This window comes from Schistocerca americana, chromosome 2 (genome assembly GCF_021461395.2).
Source record: "Schistocerca americana isolate TAMUIC-IGC-003095 chromosome 2, iqSchAmer2.1, whole genome shotgun sequence".
Lineage (NCBI taxonomy): Eukaryota > Metazoa > Arthropoda > Insecta > Orthoptera > Acrididae > Schistocerca > Schistocerca americana.
In genome coordinates this window covers 66,452,487-66,466,483 of record NC_060120.1, presented here as the reverse complement: position 1 = coordinate 66,466,483, position 13,997 = coordinate 66,452,487, and the positions used below count along the sequence as shown (strand labels likewise).

The following is a 13,997-nucleotide window of genomic DNA, read 5'->3' as shown; positions in this document are numbered from 1 at the left end:
CGAGGCAGGATTCGAACCTGCGACCGTAGCGGTCGCTCGGTTCCAGACTGCAGCGCCTAGAACCGCACGGCCACTCTGGCTGGCTCCAGTGTAGTAAAAGTAATCAGTATGTAATAACAATAATTTACACTAACACACAGGTTAACGAATAAAAGGTAAAGTAACATGGAATTAGAGGTAAAATCGTTTGGAATTATTGGCGGGAAGCTCGAACGAGTAACTGCAAAGGTTTTATTTTTTCTCTGATGTTGTAACATTTACTTTGTGAAGTGAGGAAGTCGTTTCTTAAGTGTAGGTATTCAGTGTAGAGGACTGTGAAGAGTGTAGTGATTGGTGTCTGTTGCTTTAATGGGAAAAGGGAATTGTGAAATCAGGAGCCAGAACATGAACACTTCTCTCGAAATGTATCCGGCGTCCCCATCTGACGAACAGTCGCCATCAGCAGTGTCAAAGGTCATCAATACAACTTACATTTAGGCCAATGTGGCGGGGTCTGGATTCCTCTCAGTTCATTATCCCACAGCCCAATAACCGTAAGCTGCACATCGCCTTGTTTCTTCCCATTTCCAATTAAATTCCGATGCTGTGTTCTTTTTCTGTGTTCAGTTGGCTACCTTTGGTGCGATAATTGCGAATCAAAGGCATCGGTGCCGAAACAGTCTGCAGTGAACGAAACAAATAGCCTACGTGTAATGATTAGTTGAGTTCCTGCTCGTAATGAAGAATATATGGTCTATGTTTTAGACAGGATAGGAATCACTGGTTATAAGTTTGGATTTACAACCAGTACCAGCCACTCATATTTTCCGACCCTCGGAAATGGCAGAGACTATGCCCTGAGTTAGCATACAGAAGCGAAATAAGACATTACTTTGCTTAAGGCACTGGACTCATATTCGAAACGGAAGAGGTTCACCAACTCGTCTCCCTGCGTGTTTACATAAGTTATTTCAGGCAGGTGCTGGATGCTTACTACAGTAAAACTCAAACAATCCCTTTCCACATTGTAATCAATTGAGCTAGTCCTCTGTCTCTGATCTCCTATGATATTACGGGACGTCACACTCTTGTTTCGCATTCCTACCTTTCGGGAAACAACATGTTAAGGACGTGTATGTCTTACGACGTTTAACATGAGTGACAAGTCGCGAAATAATAATACTCTCTCAAGTGAATTTACTTCAGTAGGGAGTAAAAGTCCTGCAAAGATGTGAAGCCATTTCACATGATTTCACGAGCTGTTGCACGTAAGTGAAAACAAGTGACACAAATAATATACTTTAAATATTTATCAGTCAGTTGGTTGGTTGGTAGGTTGGTCGGTTGGTTAGGGGGTGGGGGTGACCGAACAGAAAGGACATCGTGCCCATCGGATAAAGGAAGGATGGGTAAGGAAGTCGGTCGTGCCCTTTCAAAGGAACCATCCCGGCATTTGCCTGAAGCGATTTAGGGAAATCACGGGAAACGTAATCAGGCTAGTTGGACGCGGGTTTAAACCATCGTCCTCCCGAATACGAGTCCAGCATGCTAACCACTGCGCTACCTCACTCGGTATCAATGAGTTCCTTTTATGACAGCGAGAAGACTGAGCTACTGCCTCGGACAAAAATTTCTTGAGCGTAAGGTGACTGAGCCCGTGGAGACTTTAACGCAAGAACAGAAGACGAACTTTTATTTAGAGGGCTGGGAACATGTAGTTCCAATTCGATTCATCAGGATTGATAATTTTATGATTGCTGCTAGTAAATATTGCGATGATTTGATGTTAGCTCCTTTTCCATATGTCGGGCAGTAGCTCTTTTAGAGTCCTAGTGGTGCCTGCTACGCAAAAGCCTGTTCGGCAGCAAAAAAAAAAAAAAAAAAAAACGACTAAAGTGATGTCCGCCATATGACTGCCGGCACAGAAATCGAGGACAAGAGGACTAGAAAGCCAGAAAAGAGACCTTGTAAATGTAGCCTCTCCTCGAAAGACCGGAAGCTCGTCTACTGGTTAAAGCCGTTAGCGGCGGCACCAAAAAAACTCTCTATGAACTGATAACGTAAGAGATGGGGCAAATTTGGCGTTAGTATTATGTAGATAATTGATAAATAAATTCTGAAGTGAAAATACTGGAATAGGGTTCGACTTGAAAATACATTAAACAATGAAAGAAACTTTATGCCTAGAGGAAAAGATGCCTTGTATTTACTGATGAACTGCAGTTTCCTCCTGGAAATTGTGATTTGAATACACACTAAAAATCAGAACTGGCCAGTTGAATTGAAATTCGTTCTGGTTTACGTAATTTCATCCGGAGAAGGTGTTTTGAATAATGTTAGGAATGATTCTTTCGTGCTTCTTTGTCAAATGCGACCAAGCGCTACTTAGTTGTGGACAAAAGAAAACGAGTGCTTTAACGTCTCGTCGAAGTTATAAAAGGTGGACCGAGAAGTTGGTCAGAGAAGAACGGATAGAAGAAAACAGTTTCCTTCTTCTACAGGGATCATACCAGCATTCGCTATAAGTCGTTTACCGAATCAATGGGAAACTGCTGAGTTTTTCCTGATGGGAATTTGAAGCCAGAGTCTAATGTCTTCATCCCCGCTCCAAGCAACTGTCTGGCCGTGAACGGAACATACTACTAAATAAAATTTGGACAAGACGTCGGATTCATTCGGCTGGGATGCACTAAATGCTATACATTGACGTACCCTTCTTGTATTAAGAGAATGACTGGATTACAGGGATGCAAGACAGATGGAATATGGAAGTTAGAATTTTGGAAGACCTCTAACTATTTATGCTACCGAAATTTTATTTCCGCTGTCTGTAGTCCTGTCCAACTTTGGCTGATCGTTCGCAGTTTGTTCATGTTTAACAAACGGGTATTCCAGAATGCGAGCTATTAGTGTGCCGTATTGTGAGGAACGTGTCAGCGTAGCCGTGAACTTGGTCTCTCATCATCGACGAGACTTTAAACTTTAATCTTCCTTCCTTTTTCATTGTCAAGAACTGTGCCGTTTCCAAAAGGCACACTCGACCTGTTTAAATGGGAACAAACAACTGGTGTACCGCATGCGCCGTCACTTTCGCTAGTACCTCACGAGGCTTCCACGCTTTAACTGCCCGACACCCCTTTCTCTTTCATCTTAGAAATCGTGCTGACTGCATAATGGAAACGCCTACCAGCTGGAAGAAGGGGGAAGGGGAGGGGGAGGGGCGCATACGCTCTTGGTGGGGGTGACCTCGATAGCGGAGCTAGCAGCCAGATTTCTCTGCTGCTGTTTTTCTCCTCCTTTGAGTTTCCTTTCCTGCACACACACACACACACACACACACACACACACACACTGAGTCAAACGGAGGTACACGGCAGGAATGGAGTCCGCTCAAGGTAAACCGCTGGAAGAGATGTGTAAAAAGGAATGAGAGAACGGAACCGCCGGCGGAGCCTTGCGTCGGTCAAGAAGGACGACTAACGGAATACTCTGCAGCAGTCTCGGCTCCTGTCGCAACATTTCGCTGCGGGATCACCCCTGCCACGATCTCGCTCTTCTCCTCTCGCGCCTTTCTAGTTGCGCTACGGATGAGCGCTCCTTGTGGTGTAGCCTAAATTGACATTTGTCTTTAGGTTTTGCTTCCCATCCGCAACCGCCGAGAAAGTGGTTGTCACCGTCAGTGGGGAACCTACACAAAACACAGCTGTTCCGAGCTTAATTCTCATGTTGTTTCTCTAAATCACGTCAGGTGAATCTTATCTTCAAGACAACGGTCGATTTGCTCCCAAACCCTCAACAACTACGTTAATACACCGCCTATAACGACTTTGATGTAGATCAGATGTTACGCTTATAACTTTTCTGAGGCTCTTTCTTCCTTGTTTATCGATTAACTAATCGAGATGTTTAAACAGACAACAGTTCATACTCAAAAGTGGTAATTCTAATAACTGTCATCTATGCTCAATATTTCTTCCTTATGTGTTCGGAAAATGGCAGCTCTAGAAAAGACGGAATTCCAGTATTTGCAGTGGTAGTTTTTGTTTGCGGCAAAGGAAACAGAAGTCTAGTACTGTGTATGTTGTGAAAGAGTATGTCAAAGATATATCGTTTGTCTGTTTGCATTCCAAAGATCGAGTACCTCTAACTGCATCTCTCGCAGCAACTGATGAAAATGTCTCAAGCATAGCAGCCGTTGGAAAACATCCAAAGACGTCAACAGCAAACGGAAATCACATACACGTCCTTGATTCGAATCCGTGAGGCTTCTGTCGCCTTTTCATTAGCCTAGCTAGTGCTGCTTGCTACACTAGACTGTGAGTGGGTTCTCTTTTGGTCATATGCACCCATTTTGCTTGTTCTCCCACTCTCACATTACTTATAGAGAACTTCTCAAACTTGACATTCTTCACTGTTGTTGTAGACACGAACAGAATTTTAGAATATAACTACAAAAGATAAATTTTACCCACTGAAAACGTCTGTCAATTGTTGTTTCGAAATTAGAAGCTAAACTGTAGATAAGTGGGATGTGCAAGACGGGAAGTTAAAATACCAAACTTTACCGCAACCAGTCAAGGAGGCGAGAGCCTTTATGTTTTTATTGTGGATCTTTGCTCGAGCTTTTTTCCTAGTTTAGAACGCTGGGTGCAGTTGTTAAGCAGTGCTGCAGCTGTGCAACGTGGCAAATGACGCCAGCAGGGATACGCAGGCAGTCGTTTCTCTCCAGAGAAATCTGTGCTCCGCCAGGAAGGAAACTTAAAGTTTCTCGTCTGGCACTTGCCGCAGCTAGAACAAGGTCCAGCGGTGTGTGTTCCCTTTTAAAGAAGACTTGTTGCGGATTCGTAGCTACTAAAATGGCTTTTGAAATATGATCCACATAGATTTACATGATTTAATTTTATCCATTGGAGTTGGTAGCGGAGCCACAAGTGTGTTACTTGCGTGTAGTACTGATGAAAAGTCCGCTTTCACTCACATCTCGTGAATTTACTGAAGGTGCAAGGTGCAGTCTGAACTTAGGGAGTCCATCTCCAGGTGGTTCACATATTTACGAACGTTTATACGAGCTGGTATTTCGTTGTCGTCAACATCACGACAGTTCTATTCACATCCATAAACAAAAATCGTTGCATGCTGATCAGTCTTCATAGCAAATAATGATGACCCATCGTTTTTCTATTATTAGGAGTCAGAGTTATGTAGAATTGTCTAAATGATAAAACCAGCAAGTGTTGCTTTGTTCCCTTCTGGACGCTGCTGCCATTTTGGCTCTGTAACCGTTCGTTTTCAAGTGGTTTATTATTATCCTTTGGAAGTTTGCGTATGTTAATTTTATCCAGTGGAGTTGGTACCAGAACCACAGTTTCGAAAGGATAATAATGGATCACTTGAAATTGGTTTCAGAGCTGAAATTGCAGTAGTGAGCAAAAGGAAATAAAACAACAGTCACATGGTACAAGCGTTAGTATTTAGACAGATAATGATGATGACGTTTTCACTGTAACACATTCGTCCTGTGCTTGTAACTGCCTATAAATTATTATACTTTTTTTTTTTTTAAAAAAAAACTTCATTTAAATTTTAAGAAACCGCTAGTTATATAATTTTCGCACCATCTTGGATATTGTTTCGCGACGTATTTGGGAACGCCTGTGTTGTTAAGCTAGAGCGGCAGCTGGCGCCCTGCGCAAGCCAACTCACCTGCGCCGACGAGGAGCAGCAGAGCCAGCCACGAAGTCGTAGTCCTGGCCATCCTCGGTCGCACTGAGACGGACTCTCTGCGCGAAGGAGCTTGCGGGCGTCCCTTTTTATTTTATATAGCGGTGGCGGCGGCGCGCATGCGCACTGGACCGCTTCACTTTCACCGGCGCTGGCGTCTGGCGTCTGGGGGGAGCGGCGTGCTCCGGCTGCTGGCGCGGTCTGTCGGCTGGCGGTCTCCACTGGCGGCGGGCACTCACTGTGGGCGCCGCGCCGCCTTTGCCGGCCCTTATATTGACCGCCGCTCTGACGTCACAACCAGGGGTGCCACACCCCTGTCGAGGGCCTTGCACTCTCACGAATATGACTCGTTTCCCGCCTACGTACGCCGGCCTGTCCTTCTGATTTTATTTTTCCCATTGTTTTTTGTTCTTAACCTCGTTTACGAACACGATATGCAGACTGCAATTGCTTCTTTCCAAAACGTGTTCATTTTAGTTTTGCAGATCCATAACTTCCTTCTCCTTTCAATTTTTCACATTTTTTTTCACAAAGGATGGGGCCCCTCCACGCCCACTCCAACGTGGTGACCAAACCAATAGTTCTACTGTCACCTCCGTATAACATATTAGTTTTTGAATCAGGAGTCACAGGATGCGGGCTGTGATGTTATCCATGCGTCTCGGTAAGATTACTCATTAACGTGGTCCATCAGGAGATATAAAGTGGACTACCTTGCTTACTATTTAAGGACCACTGCCTTCAACCTGAACTTTAAACTCTTTTCCCAAAATTTTGTGGTGTCTCAACAGCTGTTGTTCTTCGCACATGTTCAGTAGCCTTGGAATTCTAACTCTGGAATCCCTGTTGATATATTCCTCACGGAATTTGTGGTTAACAATAAGGGTTCATTCAAAACGCACAACCACATTCACATAGTGAAAACTAAACATAACGATTTGCACCTCAATTATGCTTTTTAACCATTAGACAGAGAGATTAGATAAGATATCCTCTTTGCCAAGATCACTAACAATAAATTCTCGATAACTGTTTTCGGTATTCAATGTTACCATCTTCATATTTCGACGGACAGGTTATTGCATATTTCTTAAAATAGCAGTAAAAGTGTCCTTTCTCGTGAATTGGCAGGCACGTAACAGACTAGAAGACTGGTGTATCAGCACGTCAAACTTAAAAAACAACTGTATACATGTTTTTCACCCCAAACCTCTGTCTCTGTGTCACTCACAACAAAGCACATTATTACAGCCTGAACACCGCTAGAGTCTATTGTGACACAAGACGAATGTATGTGGTAAAAAAAAAAAAAAAAAAAAAAAAAAAAAAACTTGTATACGGTTGTTTTAATTTTGACATGGAGATGCACCAGTTCTGTAGTCTGTTACGTGCCTGCTAATTCACGACAAAGAACGTTTTTGCTGCTATTTTAACATATATGCAATACCCTGTCCGTCGATATATGACGATCGTAACATTGATTACCGAAAACGGTTATCTAGAATAAAGGTTATTATTAGTGATCTTGGCATACAACTTTAACCTCTCTAATCCATTATCACAGATCACCCATTGTGGCTCAAAAAGAGTAAACTAAATTGCATAGAGAGGTGTGCATTACTCTGCAGGTTTAGTTTTTAATAAGATTCTAGTTATACTAAAAAAATAAAGTGACAGACCACAGATTTTCAAACCAAAGTTGAAAGACTTCCTTGTAGCACACTTCTTGTATTGCGTCCATGAGTTTCTCGCAGTGGTTTACAGTCTTTCACTACAACGAATTGTTTTGTATTTACCATTGCAAATCTTTTTCTGTTTATAGTATTGTTTTTGGATTTTTACTTTTTCTTAGCAACTTTCCACTCGTTTCATAATCGAATAGAGGTGGCGTGCACGGTCCCATGGAACGTGATTAATTATATTCAATTAAGTTTTGAAATTGTTTCAACATTAACGAATTATTCCTTAGGGTGTAATGCGGAAGATCATAAAACTTTTCATTTCGGTCGCCAGTTCACTGGCTTACTTCCGTAAAGAGCGTAACAGTAGCTCCTTGTGGTGGAGTAATTTAAGAATAGGAATGTCATCATTTTTATGGTACAACGCCACAAAGTGACTAATACAACATAACAGCGACTATTTCCTAACTACCTCCATTTTCAACCGTTTATGACTTTAATATCTTCCCTTTAGAGTATGAGACGTCCGTTAGAAGGGAAAATTTCGTACAAAAGTATTCAGAGTTTTCTTTTAAAGCTTTAGTTTATCATCAGTACAATTTATACGTAATTCCAACTAATGAATGAGAAAAGAGATTTAACTTCCAGGAGAAAACGTTTTTGTTACAGTTTTAAAGTTCCACCTTCCATGTTTGTGGCAGTTTCCATGCTCTCGTGCATGCACTCGGAAATGCGACTGTGTGTTACAGCTACAGGATATTCACCTCTGCGCAATAACTTTTTGTGTTTCAAGTTTCGAGTTATTAGTATTAAATTGTAAGTATTTAGGGATTTGTATGATTGTGGGCGCAGATTTGAGACTAGTGCTGTGAAACTGACTAAGGTATTCATCATTATAGTAGAGCTAAAAAGTCAACTATTATGAATATGTATATTAAGGTACAGTCATCTATAAAACGCAGCGGTATGTATGTTTGTACGAAAAGTTTCCATTCCTCTTCTTTTTTCGGTACAGCCTAATTATGACACATAATTGCTACGGTTCTTTAGATGTTTGAGTAACAGTGATTCACACCTCAAGTCCATACTTCTATTTCATATGCCCTGAGACTGATATAAGACAGCGAAAGTGGAGAATGCTACTCTGTACACGTAAAAGTACGGCAAATTGCTTCAGAGCTGTGACTTAGCTGATGAGAAGAAATTGCGACAGACAGAGCCAATCTTTTGGTTTCCCTCTCTAGCTCTCATCTTCTCCGTCACGGCATGTTTAATTCACAATTATCAGTCACAAGTGATGTAATAATACAATTACTTCGACGACCACCTTAAATCAAATCAAAGTAGAAGCAAAAAACACGCGTTCTTCTTCCATTCCCCAATTTCCCGTTCTATCTTTTTGTGCACTTCTCATGGCAACTGAAAACTTTATGATACAAATGTCTCTACGAAAAAAAGCCGTGAACTGTTAGCAAAAGTTTAATCTGAGTTTTCGTGCTAGCTGTGTGCTTATAAATAGGTAGAAATTTGATTTCGCCAGTGGAGCTGGGTACCTCGTTCTAGCACTACTACGTGCATATTAAATTTCTACATTAACATCCTCATACATACCCCGGAAGCCACCGGAGGGTGCATGGTGGAGGGTACCCTTGTAAGAGGTCCATGATTAAGGAATTTGTTGCTAGCGCACTCGAGCAGATGTAATTTCGATGGGATGCTAACGCGCTGCCTGCGATATGTAAGCTATAAGAGAATCTCAGACCAGAGAGCAGTGTTGTCAGCAGTAGGAACTGTGTGTCAGTAGTAGTAGTAGTAGTAGTAGTAGTAGTAGTAGCTAGGACTCTAGTGTATGGAGTTGGTTGGGCCGGTCGTGGGGAGCGATGGCGGAGCCTGAGCGATATAATGTAAGGCAAAAGCAGCCTCGCGCATATGTAGTATTGTTGTATCAAATCCCATGTAAATGTTTAAAAAAATCTCTTAATAATAATCTTTTTTATAAAAATTAACTTTTGACAATCATTCATCTCAATTTAAAGAATTTACTAATTTCTCCAATCCATGGTCATCCTGATTATTGTAAAGAAAAATCAGTTGTTTCCTTTTATACTTGACAAATCTATCGGCCAGCATTGCACTGGGCTGTGCCAGAAAAATTTATTATAAGAGCAGATATATATGCGCTATCCGGCGACTTCATTGAGGTAAGAATTTTCAATTTATTCAGTATGATCTTTCAGGGCCATGACGCAGCACTGCTGACGTCCAGAATTTACCAGTTTAAATTCACACTCAATTATTGAAAGGTTATCTATGAGCCACATTTTGTTATTAGGAGATTAGTCACATTTTATTGTTCCAAGGTTACGGAATTTATTTGTGGGAGGTTACGCTGAATGTGAATTACATACTTCTTTTTACTGTTGGGAGGTTATTATACATATTATTTATCTGTTGGGAGGTTACACCTTGTACCACTACTAGTCATTTCCTTCTCTGACCCACTTGCGGATAGGGCGAGGGGAAACCGACTGTCTATATGTCTGCATATGAGCCGCAATTTCTCCAGACCCTTACGCGAATTGTATGTTGTTGGCAGTAAAATCATTCTGCAGCCAGCTTCAGATTCCTACTCTCTAAATTTTCTCAATAGTGTTCCTCTAAAAGAGCGTCGCCTAACCAGCAGGGATTCCCTTGAGTTTCCGAGGCATCTCCGCACACTTGCGTGTTGTTCGAACCTACTGGTTAAAAATCTAGCAGCCCCCCTCTGAACTGCTTCGATGTCTTCCTTTAATCCAACCTGGTGCGAATCCAAAACACTTGGACAGCACTCAAGAATAGGTCGAACCGTGTCCTATATGCGATCTCCTTTACGAATGAACCGCATTTCCCCGAAATTTTTTCAGTAAGTGGAAGGCGACCATTCGCCATCCCTACCATATCCTCACATGACCGTTTCGTTCCATATCGCATTGCAACATTACGTCCAGATACTTGAAAGGTGTAACTGTTCCAAGCAGGGCACTGCCTATGCTGCATCCTAACATTATGGCCTTGTTTTTTCTACTTATCCCCATTAAACTACATTTTGCACATTTAGAGCCACCTGCCATTTATCACACCAACTGACAATTTTGTGTAAGTCGTCTTGTATCTTCCTACAGTACTCAACTTCGACACCTTACCGTACACCACGGCGTTATCAGCAAACAACCACAGATTGCTGCCCACTCTGTCCTCCAAATCATTTATGTACGTAGTACATAAATACATTTATGTATGTACAGCGGTCCTATCACACTTCCCTGAGGCACTCCTGGCGATACCCTTGTCTCTGATGAACACTCGCCGTCGAGGACAGCACACTGGGTTCCATTATTTAAGAAGTCTTCGAGGCACTTATGTATCTGTGAACCTATTCCACATGCTCCTACCTTCGTTAAATGTCTGCAGTTGGCCACCGTGTCAAATGCTTTTCACAATTCTAGGAATAGGGAATCTGCCTGTTGCCTTTCATCTATAGTTTGCAGTACATCGTGCGAGAAAAGGGTAAGCCGAGTTTCGCACGAACGATAGTTTCAAAAACCGTGCTGATTCGTGGACATAGGCTTCTCGGTCTCGAGAAAGTTTATTGTATTTGAACTCAGAATACGTTCAAGAATTCTGCAACAAGTCGATGTTAAGGATATTGGTCTGTAATTTAGCGAGTCCTAGCGTTCTTATATACAGGAATCACTTGCGCTTTTTCCAGTCGCTTGGGACTTCGTACTGGGCCTGAGATTCGCGATAAATGGCAGCTAAGTAAGGAGCCAGTGCCGTAGAGTGCTCTGTGTAAAACCGAACTGAGATTTGTAAGGGATCCGTGATCTCACGAACATAGATATTAGTATCCGACGCCCAGGTCGATAGCAGAGGAGTCGACTGTCGATCGCTGCAGGAGGCAGTGAGACTAGTGTCGAGTGAGCAGCGGTACTGGGAAGACGGGCAAGAATGGCGGTCGAGCTGAGTACGGTGTCATTGGCGGATGTGCCGAGTGAGAAGTAAATTGTAAATTCACTGGAGTGTGACAAATGAGCGCGTCCCCCGAATCGTCGTGGGATTGACCCTCATCGATACCGATTCGCGAGTAATATAAAACCAAAAGTGACGAGTGCCGAATTACGTGTTTCGCGTCAACAGTGCCGGCCAGCAACAACCATGGATTGCAGTGAGGATGGTTGTGAAAGTTAACCATCATCATTGCGTGTGACAAAGTACTTAAAATCAGCAACCAATACAAGATATAACAGTAATTAAAGGTGTAAGGCGAAGGTAGCAACTGCCTCAGAATTTGTGTGTTAGTAGAAAATACATATCAGTTTGTACATCGCAACCTTTATGGTCTTTAATAATAGACAAACTTCCAATAATTAACTATTTCGTCTCAGAACAGCCGCACTCGGTTAAATACTCCGAAACCACACCAGAAAATACCGATAGCCTTTCATCCATTAAGCACACGGTCACATAATCATAATAATTAACTGTTTGGCGGCTTCGGGAAATCATACAAAATCCAATAAAGGACAAAACGGGGGTGTTTCAGATTCCAACCGGAACTGGCGACTTATTTGTTTTCAACTCTTTCAGTTGTTCCTCCGCGCCAAGGATGCTTATTACTTGGACGTCCGTACGGGAGTCTGGTCAAACGACTGTACGATTGTCCTCCATGAACGATTTCTTAAATATGAAATCTAAAACTTAGGCTTTCGCTTTGCTATCATCAACTGCCACATCAAAATGGTCAACGAGTGACTGGACGGAAGCCTTAGAGCCGCTTAGCGATTTTAGATAGGACCAGAATTTTCTCGGGTTATTGGCCAGATCTTTTGCTAAAGTACGCTTCGCGCCTAGATCTTTTCACGGACGCACAAATTTGTAATAACCATTGCCTGTCGTTATTTGTGTGTTTTACACGGAAGGGGAAAGAGAACCCAAGCATGACAACAGACTTCTATCAAAACTGCATTGATAACACAACGATGAGTTATGTCAGTGATCACAATCGAAATCCTCGTTTGGCAAGGAGACCAGACAAAATATTAGCACACCGGTCGATTTTGAATACTGTAGATATTCTAAAAATAGCACCTGACCGTGGCGTGACGATCCACCGCTGATTTGAGTGACGGCAGTGAAGTGGTGTTTATATGCTTCTATAGACTGAGATATAACTGAGTACTAGGATATATATACAGATGGGAATAAAAGTTACACTGACAGCTGAAAGTTTTAACAAACAGCTGTTTATGCTGATGCAGTACGCCAGACTTGCGTTGTTTAGTTTCATTCTCAGACTTAAAACTCATCATTCCTAACCACTCTTCAAATTTTACTTTTTTCTGTCTTCCCTAATCCAAAAAAGGTGCCGTCCTGACACCTTTAACCACTGGTGTTTTACCACACGTAACAGTGGCTCCCCCCTTATGTTTTCTGCTGTTAGGCCCTTTCTTTTCCGTTGAGGTGTGAAGGTCACGTCTATATAACCAGATCTGCTGACTGAATCAACAGGTCCCACACCAATATGTGACCCTTCACACAATATAAGTGGCCATTCCGAATTAACTTCCTGAGAAAAAGCTCAAAATGAGGTAGGTCATAGCATCTCAGAAAGGATACAAACTCAACATTGGTATGTCTCGATGCTGATGCAATCCATACCAGGCCACACTCTATATTGTACCCAATATCTCTGTCAATAACATTGTAGAGCCCACTTACTGTAACCACGCTGTCTACCTTGGTGAACTCTTTACAAAGCGACTGCAGATCTTGAATCTCTTGACCTAGCCAGCCCTAGGCTTAAAAGCTTTAGTGACCTGGTATTCTGATCCTAGATCATTCTCAGAAAGTTGGCCTACACTTCTAGCATGAGAACTACCTAACAACAATACATTCTGTCTATTTAACGACTTCCCTACATTCATTCTCTTAAATTTATTGCCGAAAGATTGTTGTGTGCTGTCCACACCTACACATCTCTGTTGCTCATGAGTTTCTAACTGAAGCAACAGGCCAAATGCTGAAGGTCCAACAATGAGTGGTGTACCACTCGCTAGCACATAACACACCACAAGAACAGTGATCGTAAACAGATCATCATCGACAAACACTGGAGATGAATGTCATGCCTTGTTAATGACAACTAATTTCAAACCTGGCAGGAATTATGTATGTAGTATCTGGTCTTTCAGACAACTCCTAAAGAACAGACACCATTTTGATCCCACAGCCACTATGAATCGGGACATAAAGGAAAGAAAGACATTAGCAGCCAGTGGGGAGTGCTTTATATCAATGGGGCAAGTTGAAAAATTTGTGCCAGACTGGGTTTCGAACCCATGTCTCTCGCTTACTATGCAGATGCACTGACCACTACACCATCCAGACACAGTGGTCACCACAACCGTGGACTACCTAGCACACTTCCGATCAGACACAAATTCTGAACTTACATCACAAACTACTGATGCAGTGCCCCTGCTAATTAGCCTCATTACTCACGGCATCTCGCCGATTTTCGTAAGAGTTCAAGCTTAGTGTGCATCTGCACTCAAGGAATCATTTATATACTCCCATTGT

The 13,997-nt window shown here is 42.3% G+C and overlaps 1 protein-coding gene across 2 annotated transcripts in view; it reads right to left on the bottom strand.

The window, feature by feature from the left end:
- LOC124595703 (chitin deacetylase 1) overlaps positions 1-5,915 on the bottom strand; it is a 42,848-nt gene extending 36,933 nt beyond the window's left edge. The window contains exon 1 of one of the 2 annotated variants that reach the window (XM_047134569.1): positions 5,683-5,915. In XM_047134569.1, the coding sequence (XP_046990525.1) occupies positions 5,683-5,734 (52 nt within the window). In that variant the 5' untranslated portion in view covers positions 5,735-5,915. The remainder of the gene's footprint in view (positions 1-5,682) is intronic. The other variant, XM_047134568.1, reaches the window with a different exon arrangement.
- Positions 5,916-13,997: the final 8,082 nt, after the last annotated feature.